The following is a 15217-nucleotide window of genomic DNA, read 5'->3' as shown; positions in this document are numbered from 1 at the left end:
TTAAGTAAGTGCCATTTTGAAATAAATGAAAAACAGAGATTTTTTAACAATTTTATTTTTATATGAAAGCCTGTATATTACTCTACTTTTCAACATAATTCCCATCAATATTGAGCCACTTGTCATTTCATACAACAAGCTTTTGCATACCATCCTCATAGAAGTTGGCCGCCTGATTTGTCAGCCACTGCAACACGGCCATCTTGACACCATCATTGTCGTCATGGCGTTTGCCGGCCATATGTTTCTTCAAATGCAGGAACAAGTGGTAATCACTGGGTGCAAGATCGAGACTGTATGGAGGGTGATCGAGTTGTTCCCAGCGAAATGATGTGATGAGGTCTTGGGTTCGATGAGCCGCATGTGGGCGTGCATTGTCATGAAGCAAAATGATGCCCTTACTGACCATGCCATGCCTTTTGTTCTGAATTGAGCGGCGCAATTTGTTTAAGGTCTCACAATACGTTGCTGAATTGATTGTCTCACCACGGGGCAAAAAGTCCACCAGTAACACCCCCCTTTCTGTCCCAAAACACGGTACACATGATTTTCCGGGCTGACATTGTTTGCTTAAACTTCACTTTCTTGGTTGAAGTTGAATGTCGCCATTCCATAGACTGCTGTTTTGATTCAGGTGTAACGTAGGCCACCCAGGTTTCATCCCCCATTACAATTTGACTAAAAAAATCATCACCTTCCTCGTGGTAACGCTCCAGGAAAATTAAGGCACTGCCCCAACGTTTGCTTTTGTGCTCCTCCGTCAACATTTTCAGTACCCAGCGTGAACACACCTTTCGGTAATTTAATCATTCACTCACAATTTCATAAAGAACACTTTGAGAAACTTGAGGAGACACGTCAGATAACGACGTAATCGTAAACGTCTGTTTTCTCTTACTGCTCGGTCAACTGCCTGCACCAAATCTTCACTAATGATTGAAGGTCGCCTACTCCGTTCTTTATCATGCACATCATTGCAGCCACCTTTAAATGCTCGAACCCATTTCCTAACTATTCCATTGCTCATAATGTTTGGTCTGTAAACTGCACAGATCTCACGATGAATATCTCAAACCTTTTGCACTCAGAAAACGAATAATAGACCGGACATCACAGTCGGCGGGACTCTCGATCGGCGAGGCCATTTCAAATGCTTGCCAACAAACGTACAAAAGGGCGACTATTGCCGTAATGGTATCTCAGCCTTGCCAATAGATGCGGGTACACAGCGCGCATATCAAAATGGTACTTACTTAAAAAACATGCCTCGTATATAGATTCCAGATATGGTAGGTAAGAATAGAGGAAAAATACCAGATATGCAACAGACACAAAAACAGTGCTAAATTAGAAATCTTTTGACATAACATTGTTGTCTGTCAGAGAAAAAATAAAAGTGCAGTGGGATGTAGTAATCTAGACTGGCAAGTATTTCTGGAAGGAGTTGAGAGAGTTTAGTTTAGAAGAAAAAGAAGAAAGAGGATGGCTAAGTAGGACATAACCTCTTAGTGTTTCAGATTGTTGGATTAAAGAATTTCTTCTTCAGGTTTCGAAATTCAGATGGCTTTCTCCCCAAATTTTAAAATCTTTCTATTTCATCTGAGGAGAGTGAAAATTAAACCATCATTATTAATTGTTAGTATTATTCTGGACATATTTATTACAGTTGTGTCAAGAGCAGATTGCCCTATAAATGCATTTTTGTAATGATATTTCTGTTTTATTTTCTTATTTTAGGTTACATCAAGAGGTGATATAATTCACACTGGTCAACTTTATCCTGAAGAAACAACAAAATATCAAGGAGATTTCGATGATTTTCCAAACACACTTGCCACAAATAATGATATTAGAAATAACTCAAAGAGAACTAACATTTCAGAGAAACAGAATAAACTGAAAATTAATACATTGCCTTTTTCTCTACACATTTTACCAATAATGTCCCCTCTCAGCTTCCTATTGGTTTATTATGTGAGAGATGATGGGGAAGTTGCTGCTGCCACACATTCCATACTTCCAAATAAATGTTTTGCTAATAAGGTATGTATGAAAATATTCTTGAGCAAACTTTAGCGTAAGATAGCTTGTTCATGACCATAGCTCTCTACTGAGTACAGTACACACCAAGCAAGTGGATGTGCGGTTTGGGTTACATAACTGTCAGCTTGCATTTGAGAGATAGTCGCCAACTCTGAAGATGGTTTTTGGTGGTTTCCCATTTTCACACCTTTAATAAGGCCAGGGTTGCTTCCTTCAGAGTTCAGCATCATTCTATCCCATCATTGCCATAAGACGTGTCTGTGTTGGTGCAACATAAAACAAATAGCAAGAAAATACTTCCATCCATATTGGGAGACTAGAAAAAGAATGCCTTTCTCTCATGCATCTTCTCATGTTCCTCTTCAGATATTGGAGGAGACTCAACAGCCCTCTTAATATAATTTTATTGTAGGCCTATCCATTAGTTTGTAAAGTTGATATGTTACATTTTGGACTAGTATATATCTGACAGACATAACCTCTAAGCTTGCACAACAGTACCACATCTTTAGACATATTATCACTCATGTCTGTATGTCATAAATTTTTCATTCACTTTATCATGTGCAACATATCTCACAAATTTAATTTCTGCTGCCTATATCTGATTTTCATCCTACTTTGTGACTTGCTAGAAATAGCCTCCGGACTGAGAAAAACCGGGCGAGTTGGCCGTGCGGTTAGGAGCATGCAGCTGTGAGCTCGCATCCGGGAGATAGTGGGTTCGAACCCCACTGTCGGCAGCCCTGAAGATGGTTTCCCGTGGTTTCCCATTTTCACATCAGGCAAATGCTGGGGCTGTACCTTAATTAAGGCCATGGCTGCTTCCTTCCCATTCCTAGGCCTTTCCTGTCTCATCATCACCATAAGACCTATCTGTGTCAGTGCAACGTAAAGCAAATAGCTGTCGGACTGAGAAAATCTAAAACAAAAATTAAAGTGGGGAACCTCATATCCTTAAAAAGAAAAATACTAGTTATAAATACTAAGACTAATTTAATGTTTTGATATGTTTTCTTGTTGCATTCTATGTGCTGTATCTGGGAATATATGCGTTAAATATTCACACAGTTATGTGGTTTCTTGTTCTAGGTAAAAGCTAAATTTGTTGAGAAACAGCAACACCCAGGTGCAGAAGTTTCATTGCAAGTTGAAGCAGCTCCGAAATCACTCTGTGCCATCACTGCAGTTGATAAGAGCACTCATTTTCTTAGCACATCAAACATTCTAAATACAGATCAAGTGTTCTCAGCACTTAATCCTTTCCACATAGAGCCTTTCAATATGCCTCGACAAGCAGATAATGTAGAATATTGTTCTAAAAGTAAGTATTCAATAATATCATACAATTAGAAGAAGAAATCTGTTTCAGATTTGATTTTACTCGGGCTATAGGAGGATGGTTGTCTAGTTGTACTTCTTCTTGAAACAATAATCACCACCACCACCACCATCAGGCTATAGCTTTGTTTTGGTGAATGAAGTGAAATTACATGTTAATTTTCAAATGTCAGTGAGGAAACATTTTCATAGGAATAAATATGTACTGTATGTTCTTTAAAATTGAGAAGTTATTGATGTTAAAACTTACAGAACAAGATTTTGAATTCATAAGCTATGTGAGAATGAAGAAACCCTGTAAAAAAAAAAAAAAAAATATTGAGAGGAGATTAATTTATAACAGTATTAAACTCATAGACATGATATGGGTTTTTGGGCTTATGCCATTGCAAGAAAAGAAGGTGAAACTCTTTATATTTCACAGAGAACTTTGCTATGCGTCTTCAGAAGAAAATCTCGACTGTGTTTAGCACCATCACTAATATTGCTCACAGTTTAGGTAAAAGCAAGGACAAAAGTGTCCCCAAGTCCACTGGAACTTGCATCAAGGAAAACCAAAGAAATATCCTTCTCAACCAGCCACAGACAAGTCAGCAATAGCTGAGCACGCCCTATCGTCGAGTCATAATGTAGTGTTCCAAGATGTTCGAGCTCTTACCCACACTAAATACTACAGGTCTAGGATTGTATGGGAAGCTGTGGAAATACTAAAAATCCTAACAATTTCAACAGGGACTCTGGCAATCAAGTAAGTAATACGTGGTTGCCAGCCATTAAGGATTTACATTAGTAGTTCTCTTCCCTGTCTTTTCTATATTGGTATTTCGTTTCGGTGTTTTCCAAATTCGTACATTCATCGCCACCATTTGGTTCATTCCAAGCTATGTGTTATGTGTTAGTGTCATACTTTCATAACAGTCTATACTGGTTATTATCATCCTCTGGTTTCCTCCGCATACTTTCTTTCCATTCTTCAACTCTGTTCTATTCTGGTGTCTTTCATCGCATTTATTTTATTAGTTTCTATTTTGTTCTATCACCTTCGTCCATGATTTGTCTAATGACCTCTCTGATACTTCTCACGCACACACGATGTGATAAAATATCTTGGAGCTTAATGTTGTCGTCAGCTCCCGCTTGGAGTGCTGTGCCAGCATACTGCGAGCCACCTGGTGACAAACAAGCGTACCACTACAGCTCCAATGGTATAACAATCCTAAATTCAAACCCTCATTATTGTAGAGGACTTCCTCATGAAAAGTCAAGATTTTCTTCTGAAGATGCGGGACAAATTTCTTTGCGAAACGTAAAGAGTTTCGCCTTGTTTTCTTGATACGGCATATGCTCAAAGGCCCATATCATGTCTACAAGTACGGGCTGTGAAAGCATCAATGTTTACAGTATTATTAAACTTAATAAAGTCATCCAGTTCAAATAACTGGGTTTAAGCATCACCACTGACTGCACTACCATTGCCAACATCAAGAAATGAGTCAGTGTCACACATATTAAATGGTGCCAGGTAATAGGAGTGCTGTGTGATAAGAAAATTCCTTTACATTTAAAATCTAAAGTCTACTGCACAGCGATGAGACTAGTGGCTCTTTTTGGAACTGAATACTGGTCTACAACTTTAAAAGATGAACAGGCACTTAAAGAAATGGAAATGAAGATGCTGTGATGGCTCTTGGTTTGACTTGACTAGACCGTGTGAGGTACAACAATGTGTGTAAGAAACTTAAGGTTGCCGTGCCTACGACAGTATGGACATGTACTTTACAGCACTGACACCTCAGTTACAAAGACTGCCTTTCAACTGAATATGGAAAGTTGCCAGCTGCAGTGACAACCACAACCACAAACACGTTGACTGGATAGGGTGAGAGATGACATGCACCTTAGCAGAACTTAACGCTTGAGATGCTATGGATCATCTGCAGTGGAGAATGGGATGAAGACCCCCACATCAGTAGAAAAATGCAAGGATAATGATGATTAATTTAAATTTCCATAAAAGTTGGGAACTTCAGGATGTCCAGTAGCCAAACTTGGAACTTATTACCTTCTAAGGAAGTAGTTTTTTGAAGTTTATGATACACACACATGCATGTTCACAATATGAACAAGGAAGATGAGACATATTGAATGTGAGAGTTCTGATATCTCTCTTGTCAGTTGTAATTATGTAATTATGTTTTATTATTGTTAGATAATTATTCAGTTTATTGTTGTTTCATTTAGCATCACCAGTCACAGACTTACAGAGCATATGAAACTACCCTGGTCAGTATCATTGTTGGATTTGTACTATTATGTGAATCTTGGAACTTGATGAATTTGACAAATCCTTCATAGAATAAGGAGTGAGGAACATGACATCCCAAAAATATGCTTGTATTTCATAAGTTACAATATTTTATAAAATTATCATCATTATCTTTGGTCTGGCACAGGCAGCTGACTTGTTTTGACAGTCATGCAGCTTTGTTGCATTGTACACTTGAGCAGGTTAACAGTAAACAGATTCATATGACAACATGCAATTTCTTTGATGAGTACTACTAGTTTTTTCATGTAATGTTTACATTGTTCTGTGTTGCTGGTATTATCTCTACATTATAAATTTGGACCAATCATTTTCAAAGTTTCTGGTGATCCTTTAATATAAGAGCATAATAAGATAATGCCCATTCCAATGATACGCAACAATTTTTAGTGGACCCTGTAATTAATGTATACTGTTTAAATTCTTAATATTTTATGGGGAAAGTTTAGTCTAAGAAGACTATTTTATGTAGATGATTTTCTAGTGAACATTTGTTTTTTTTATGTAATGAACAAATAGTATAGACATTTTTGTGCAATATTCGACGTTTTAAAAAAATGTCTTAATCGTGTATTATTTATTTTTGTCAGTTGTAATGGCTGAATATGTCCTATAATAAGGATGAAACATGTGCTAAGAAATGAGTGATTTGTGAATGTTAATAATAATAATAATTTAAAGATTCTAAGAATCTGATTAGTATTGAATAAGGTGGAACCAGAATTATTTCCTTTCAAGGTTGTTATAGTAAATGATATTGGTGTCAATACAGAACAGCAAATATGATTTTTATCAATTGCATATGAAAAAACAGTGCAATGTTCCTCTTGAAGAATATTTCTTGCCAAGTAGAAGGTCTAAAAATATTCAAGTCCTCTCAACATGCACCTAAGATGATCTCCAGACTGAATCCTCGATGTTTCCTGATCCACACTACTCCTTGCTCTAAGATAAGTCAGTCATTGAGTTATTTGAGTACTTCTTTGACAAGGAGTAAAATATCATGAATGGGACAATAGGCCAGTTGTCGAAGTTAACTGCACAGAATGGACCAGTATAATGTGTAGAAATACTCTTCTACTTGTTTCCTTGTAACATTAAACTAAATGCAGCCCAATTTTGTGAACACTTGTAAATAATGGTCTACCTTCCTTTTAAATTTTACATATTCTTAAAAATACGAGAAAAAAAGTTAATACAAAAAAACCAATAATAACATTTCACAGACAGAAATATTGCACTTTGAGGTAAATAACTAATAAAAATATTTCATAAACAGAACACAGCCCTTGGAGATAATTAATTAATAATAATATTTCACAAACAGAACTATAGCATTTGGAGGTAAATAACCTAATAATGCCTATATTTGTATGTGAAATTTTCTGGTTATTTTTCATCCAGATAAAAGACCACACAGGATTATTTTCGATAATTATGTAACTTAAGCGTATCAAACAAACTTCACAAAATTTGGTCACATAATCACATAATAGACAATAGTACCATATGGTAACAGGCTATTATTGGCAATTCATAGAGTCAGTTTTCATGAAAATAGCTTTTATTGACCTCCCTTCAATTTATATTTTCAAATTTGATCAAATAAACCAATTATTGTATAAGGAAAATAAACACTCTGTCGTTCCTTGGTTCATTTACCTACCAAGAGTATATTTCCCACTTTATAACATTTTCCAAAGAAAAATATTTTAAATATGCAAGGCATAAATGCTGTTTCTCTTCTCTTAGAGTTGGAAAACATGAAAGATTTGGAGCCTCATGCAGAAGAATCTCATACAAACCCTGGTGTTGCTGAGCCACCATTCTGGGATTTGAGGAGAAGGAAACGATCATCTGTTGCAAACCAAGGAGTTGCACCCTCATCGAAGTATGTGGATGCTATTCAAGCATTTGATGTAAGTATGCAGAAATTTAATTTGATTTCATCATGAATCTTATGCCTAAGCCTGTGCTTACACATGGTTTACAAAATATCTGAGCAGTGAAAACTGCAGTAAACTCATCATGATGTGTTCATTATGTATCATATGCTAAGATGGAGGAATAAAATATTCTCTTCTCTTCTCTTTTTTTTATCTATTCAGAGGATTGCCACTTGCTCAATTGCCTGCACTGTGAGACTGTCTCCCGCCAAGCACTTTACCGAAATGCGCTTCTCGGTGCCACAAGTTCCCCTCCTTTGCAGTCTGTTGAGAGCTTTATAAGCATCAGGTTCAGTTTAGTCAAGTGTTCGCGTGCTTAGTGCTCAGTGCATTGTTCCAAATGCCATTTTGAATGTATGTACATAATACCTTCATAAAGTACAGGAATTTTGTGCAAAAACACTCTATGACTTGGTGCCGGGCGAGCGCCGGCCGCATTATGGCAAAGTGCTTGGCGGGAGACAGTGCAGGCAACTGAGCGAGTAGCAATCCCCTGAATAGATAAGAAAATGTCCCTCTATAAATACTGGAAAGGAACAAACAGGTGTTGAATCAAATTACAAGGAGAGGGACAGGAACATGAAAAGAAATTTGTAATGACAGATCAGTATAGGAAGAAGGAGCAATAGAAGGAAAACCACATAACATTTATTGGTATATTACCCCATTGGGATCCTTTTCTCCTTTTGTGTTTATCCTGTGTTCCTAGCCTTTTACCACCTGTATTCATCTGTATGTCATGTGTCTTCCCATTTCCTTTGTTTATCCAGCTTTCTTCTTATCCTACACTTCCTGCATCAACAATGAAGATCTGCCAAGATGGCCTTTAATGAGCATTGATGCCCATCCTCCTCATGAAGCTGGGAAGCAGAAAGAACTGGGATTGAAGAGGAGAGAGCCAATCTGTCTGAATCTCAACATGGCAGAATAAGAAGATGTGAATATTGTATTGTATTGTATTGTATTTTATTTCGTCCAACTGATCATACAGTGATATGGGACACGTCAATAATCATATTTACAGTAGCAAAGGATAAAACAGTAATATACATGCCATGATAAATAAAGAGAAATATACAATGTGGTAAAGAGGCACAGATTAAAAAAAATAAAAAAAAGTGATACATAAGTTAATTTTCAAGAGCTAAGTATTCTTCAATAGAATAAAAACAATGGTTAGAAACAAATTTGAATAATTCTTTCTTAAATTTTGAACATGGTTTTATCTGCTTAATGCAGTCTGGTAATTTATTAAATAAATGTACTCCTGCATAACTCAAACTTGATTCATATAGCTTAGTTTTGTGTGGTTCTATGTGCAGACTGTGTTTATTTCTAGTATTATACCTATGTACATCAGAATTTATGGTGTAGCTGTTTACATTCTCCTTCATATATACAAGTGTATGGAAGATATAAAGGCTAGGCAATGGTAAAATAAAATAAAGTTTAAAGTATTTCTTGCAGCTTGTCCTCCTGCCGACACCGGCCATTCCTCTAATTATTTTCTTTTGTAACTTAAAGATGACTTTGCTATATCGTGAATTCCCCCAGTAAATGATTCCATAGGTTAGTATGGGATGGACATATGCAAAATACATAATTTGGCAAGCCTTTAAATTAGAACTATTTTTCAAAGACATTATCATGAAATAAATTCTACTAAGCTTTTTCCCTATAAACTCTGTATGTTTATCCCAGGTTAATGATTCATCCATCCACAAGCCAAGAAACTTTGTTGATGATGAGTACTCAATTATGGTCTCTCCAAATGATATTGGACTAACTTCCATATTTAAATTAATCTTATGGTGAAATCTAATCACAGAAGTTTTCTGTTTACTTAAAATTAATTTATTATCCTCAAGCCAGCTCAGGATATTACTCACTATATTGCCTGCCTTCAATTCTAACCCTTCAGAACTTTCATCAGCTACAAAGACAGTAATATCATCTGCAAACAAAGTTAATTGCACTCCTTGAATATCATCAACAATTTGGACGATATCATTAATAAATACTAAAAATAATAATGGTCCTAAAACTGACCCCTGTGGAACACCATGATCTATGTTTCTGGCACAGGAATACACATTCTTAATTACATTTTTGCTCAAATCAGTACCGGTATATGATATTTCAACAATCTGCCTTCTATCCCCTAAAAATGATTTGAACCAGTCATAGGCCATTCCCCGAACTCCATACATGTATAACTTTTCTAAAAGCAAGCTGTGGTCAATTATATCAAAAGCTTTTGTTAAGTCCAAGAAAATACCTAAACATGCACCCTTCCCATCTAGTGTGTCATATATCCGTTCAATAAAGTTAATGAATGCTGTGGTAGTTGATCTATTTTTACGAAAGCCATTCTGGCAACCAGCTAATATATTATGCTTCTCTAAGAATGATAACAGTCTATCGTACATAATTCTTTCCAGTATTTTGGAGAATACAGAGGGGAGGCAGACAGGCCTATAGTTACCAGCATCTTTTTCACTACCCTTTTTATGTATCGGAACAACTTTGGTTACCTTGAATTTGTCTGGAAATTTACCAGTGGTTAGTGACAAATTTATCAAGTAACAGAGAGGCTTGATTATGTATTGGTAACAGCATTGAATAAGGTAGTTTGAATAACCATCTAAACCAGAAGACTTCTTTTTACCCATCTGTTTTATTATCTTATCTATCTCTTGCTCAGTCACAGGAGTAAGAAACATGGATGATACATTCCTGTGAACTGTATTCAAGTTTGTTCTTGTCACTGATGTTTGAAAATTTTCCGTTAACCTCAAAACTGCTTCTATAAAATAGTTACTAAATATTTCTGCAACTTCTTCTGGATCACTGATTTCTTTCCCTGCATTTGTAAGAGTAATATTATTTTTTAACGGAACTAGAGTACCTTTCTCCCTTTTTATAATGTTCCACATACATTTAGACCTGTTTTTAGAATTTTTTAGCTCATTCTCATTATGCAATCTTTTGGCAGCCTTCAAAACTTCTTGATATATGTTCTTATACTTCTTATAATAATCCTTCAATTCAGATGAGGTGTTACTCCCTTTCACACATTTGCTTAAAAACCTTAATCGTCTACTTGAATTTCTAATTCCTGTTGTAATCCACCCATTCCTATAATTCTTTACAATTATCCTTTTGACTGGTATTGCCACTTGATAATAATAATCGAACAAACCCAAAAACTCACTGAAGGCCTCATTAGTTGAGTTATTTCTATATACACTCTCCCAAGTTTCCTTGGCCAATAACTGGTTAAAATATGAAATATTTTCCTTGTTGCACATTCTAGTTTCCCTGTAAATTACATTGTTATTTTTTAAATTATGGTTTCCTATTACCCTAAAATTTAGATGCACAATTTGAGCAGAATGATCTGAAAAACCTGTATCATAAACTTCTATTTCATAGTTCCACATTTCCTCATTCAATACGACTTGATCTACTGCTGACTTTGTATCCCCAGATATTCTAGTTGGTTGATTTACAACTGCCTTTAGACCGTACAAGGAAAACAACATTTCTAGCCTTTGCTTATCTCGCCCACCATTATTCCCTAAAAAATCTACATTGAAGTCACCCATGATTATTACATTTTTGTTATGATTCTGTAGGTCATCTAAAATAATTTCAATATTATTATAAAAAGTTTCAACATTACTAGAAGGATTTCTATAAATGCATATAAGTATTAACTTATAATCCACTAGTTCAACAAAGCTAGCCTCGAAATGCTCCTCTACATTCAGATATTCAAATTTATCCAACTGCTTACATTTGATATTATTATTCACATATATACATGAACCTCCACACTTCATTTTCTTTCTACAAAACTTACTTGCAAGAGCATAACCTTCTAATACAAAATTTGAAATCTCATCCTCCATCAACCAATGTTCAGTTAAGCTTAAAACATCATACCCTTGTAGGTTATCTGCCAACAGAACCTCCATACTTAGAATTTTATTTCTTAAAGATTGAACATTCTGGTGGAACAAATTTAGCTCTCCCTTTAGATTATAACTATTCTCCTTGCACTTTTCTATTGCTACTTATTCCCACACTGACTTGTCATTGTGTTCATCTTATTGTGTGTTCCTTTTCATGTTCCTATCTCACTTATGCGTTTACTGTAAACAACAGTCCATAAATACTTACAGGATCACAATGCTGGTCATATTGCCTGTAGTATTAAGATTATTTACTCTTTGCAACTGCATGAACTTGTTATCATAGCAACTTCATATATTATGTTTAATCATAACTAGCTGTAGTACCCATCGTAGATGGGACAGTCACCTAACATATGCATGATGACCTTTCTGTCCACTCCTCACGCTGTTCCCAAGATTCTGAGGCACATAATTGGGCATGCCCCTCCTTATCAGCGGCCGTTCATGACGTACTTGCTTCCTTAGTCTCTGTGACCCTTTACAGTTTCATATTTTTTCTCTTTTGCATTATTGCTCATCTTGATTTGATCTCACCCTTCCATATAAAAGAGTGCCTTGCATTGGGTTAATATTTAAAAAAATACTGATAGGTGTACAAAGCCTTTAAAACATTGCTGGAACAATCTCCTTAGCAACTCTCCTTACAGTCTGTACAGCTAATTACAGGCTCTTGGACTTAAACTTTCACATGACTTCCACTGATATATCTCTTATTTTTCACTGTATTGGAAAAATATATAAACAAAAATTTACCACGAGCTATTTTTGTGTAAAACCATCTGCAAATAAGACGCATTGAGTTTTATGCTTTAGGTCCCTTCTAAAGCATTCCCTTCTGGTGAAATTGTGTGGACAACTTATAGCTAAAATCGTACTCGACATTATTCTACACTAAAAAAAATTAAGCACATTTTAATACAGATGATATACAATTTCTGGCAAAAGCTCAAGTATTATTAATTTTGTATTGTTCATTACTTTTCCATTATACATTAAAATATTTAAGATTATATAATTGTGCTTGAATATATGTAGGAATAAGTTTATTTCACCCATTCCTGTTTCACATTTTAGGATTTTGGTGCAGTAGTCATGAGTGATTTGACCCTAGAGACAAGACCTTGTAACAGTCCAGTTGCAGCAGGAGGTAAGACAGCTTCTTTATAGTTTTAGTAATGTTTATAATGTTATTTTGTCTTTAATTTTAGTTATTTACCCAAGTATTTGTTGGGCCTACTCATGTCTACTCTTTATTTTCACAATTAATGATATCCTTCTGGTTAGGATTAGTTTGATTATTCTCACTAGTGTACAGTCCTAGAGTGGTCAGTTGCCATTCCAAGTTTTACGATCTTCTCAACATTACGCTTCACAGTCAAATAGTGGTCCGCATCAATATTTTTCATGACCTGGTTTGTGAATGAGTTTCAAGGTTTTCCGCGTGGACTTTTCCTTTCAGTGTGGCCTTCTGCTGTCGTCTGCATCAGGTGTGAGTGGCACATTGTTTGTCCCCACTAGAAAATATGTTGTTTCTAAATTGTTAGTAGCAGTGAACTCTTTAACTTTATTGAGGACTTTTAACGTTTGACACTTTTTCAGTCCAAGAAATTCTCAACATTTTATGATACAACATTTCAGAGGTTTATAGGCATTTAATTTCTGACTGGTTTTATGTCCAAGTTTCACAGCCATGTTGTGGCACTGTCCAGATGAAAGCAGCTAGCATCCTAATTCAAAGATTGAGACAGTTTGTTCTTGCGCAGTATTCTGTATTTCTTTATAAAAGCTGTTTTAGCCAGTGCTATTACATAAGCTGATGATAAGGGTTGGATCTCTATGACCTAAAAATTTGGGAAATATGCATGCACTTATGCCCTAAAAGGTACCAAAATATGACATAAAACTTGAAAATATGATGCAAAAGACATTAAATATTGTCAAAAAATTGCTTAGAAGATTTTTTAAACTCATAATTCTACAAAAGTGAAAATAAACTCCTATTGGCCCAGCAGACAGTTCACCCCATAAAATATAGAATAAATTGAATTAATTTTTCCCGAGAAAACAAGATTAACTGAATTCACACTTCACTGCAGAGAAGACAAAAAGATTCTGATTACTTTAAAAAGGGACAAAAATTTCCAACTTCTATCTTCCACACAGTTAAAGCTTTCAAGGTTATGTTAGGGGTCACTCACTGACTGCTCAAAATTACAATCTAGTAATAAAGAGGTTGGAATCACGTGATGCAGAATTTTTGGGAGGAATGAAGGGGTGTATAGGTAAGGCCAACTAGTAGCAAACTGGCCTTATTTCTAACAGCCTTTTGTCTTTCCTGTTTTGACAACTGTTGATCAAAACATTACCATCAAACAACAAAATATTTCTATGGAAGGGAAATAAAAAAACAACAAAAAATAACTTGTTATTATGCCCACTTATGTAGTGTAACTGTTAGCACTGATAGATGCTGGGCTTGGAGGTCTGAGTTTGATTCCTAGTATTACCAGAGATTTAAGAATGGCAGGTACATTCAGTTCACCTCCATTGGGGATGTGCCTAAGAAAAGCTGCATTTCCTTGAGAATTATGAGGACACTTTTTTTCTTCCCTTGGCAATATCTACACAAAATATTGTGAATACCTAGGCAATACTTGGAGAACAGCTAAAACAATGATAATAAGTTTTTGTACGATCATAATCATTATCTGTTTAGTCGAAGTTGACTCTCAGACACTTTATGGATCATGGTTTGTCACATTGTTCCATCTTGCATTGCTTCTTTTAGTTGTTTCATTCCCATATTGGTGTTTGATTTGATGGTGTCAATCCAGTGGAGTGGTCTTCATTTGCTGCTGTTTGCTCCCAGCATAATTGCTGACTCCAGTGAACCAGCATGCATTATATGTCTGAAATATGAGAGCTGTGGTATTGTTATTTTACCCTCCAGAGACATCCTTGGTCTGATGTGGTCAAGGATTAATCTATTTATTATTTTAGCAGTCCATGGAATGCTCAAAAGTCTCCTCCAGCACCAGAATTTGGTGAGATCTATCTTCCTTCAATCAGTTTTCTTCATCGTCCACATTTCACAGCCATAGGTTGTAATGGGGAAGATGATGGCATCGACTGTGATGACTTTGTTCCAATGCTGACCTCATAACTTGTTCAGACTTAGCATTGCACCGTGACTAAGGACTATGCAAGGCTTTATTTCAGGTCTGCATTCTCTGTCATGGTGGATTTTTTATCCAAGGAAAATGAAATCTTGGACGTTTCACTGTTTATTTTTATTGCAGTGTTACCATTCACAGCTGTTGTCAGGATATTTGCTTTATTAATATTAGATATAGGCGAGCTCCTTCATTTTCTGCTTTGACTCTAAGAATCAGAGATTCCAGATCTTCAAAACTGTAGGCTAGCAGGGTTGTGTCTTTGGCATTATGAAGGTTCCTGCCTCCAATTTTCACACCAATGTGAGAATTCTCTAAGTTGCATTTGCTCATTATCAATTCATCATATAAATTGAATAAGGCTGATCTTGAATCATTCTGTACAACCAAACGCAGTGGCCTCTTGAT

The 15217-nt window shown here is 35.8% G+C and overlaps 1 protein-coding gene across 1 annotated transcript in view; it reads left to right on the top strand.

Annotated features, from left to right (window-relative positions):
- The window catches only part of LOC136871665 (alpha-2-macroglobulin-like protein 1), a 261707-nt gene that overhangs the window by 149736 nt on the left and 96754 nt on the right, over window positions 1-15217 (top strand). Inside the window, exons 10-13 of the mRNA XM_067145159.2 lie at window positions 1738-2043; window positions 3136-3367; window positions 7463-7629; window positions 12711-12783. Of these exons, the coding sequence (XP_067001260.2) occupies window positions 1738-2043; window positions 3136-3367; window positions 7463-7629; window positions 12711-12783 (778 nt within the window). The remainder of the gene's footprint in view (window positions 1-1737; window positions 2044-3135; window positions 3368-7462; window positions 7630-12710; window positions 12784-15217) is intronic.

This window comes from Anabrus simplex, chromosome 4 (genome assembly GCF_040414725.1).
Source record: "Anabrus simplex isolate iqAnaSimp1 chromosome 4, ASM4041472v1, whole genome shotgun sequence".
Lineage (NCBI taxonomy): Eukaryota > Metazoa > Arthropoda > Insecta > Orthoptera > Tettigoniidae > Anabrus > Anabrus simplex.
The sequence above is the reverse complement of the archived record's forward strand: the minus strand, read 5'-3'. Positions and strand labels throughout refer to the sequence as shown.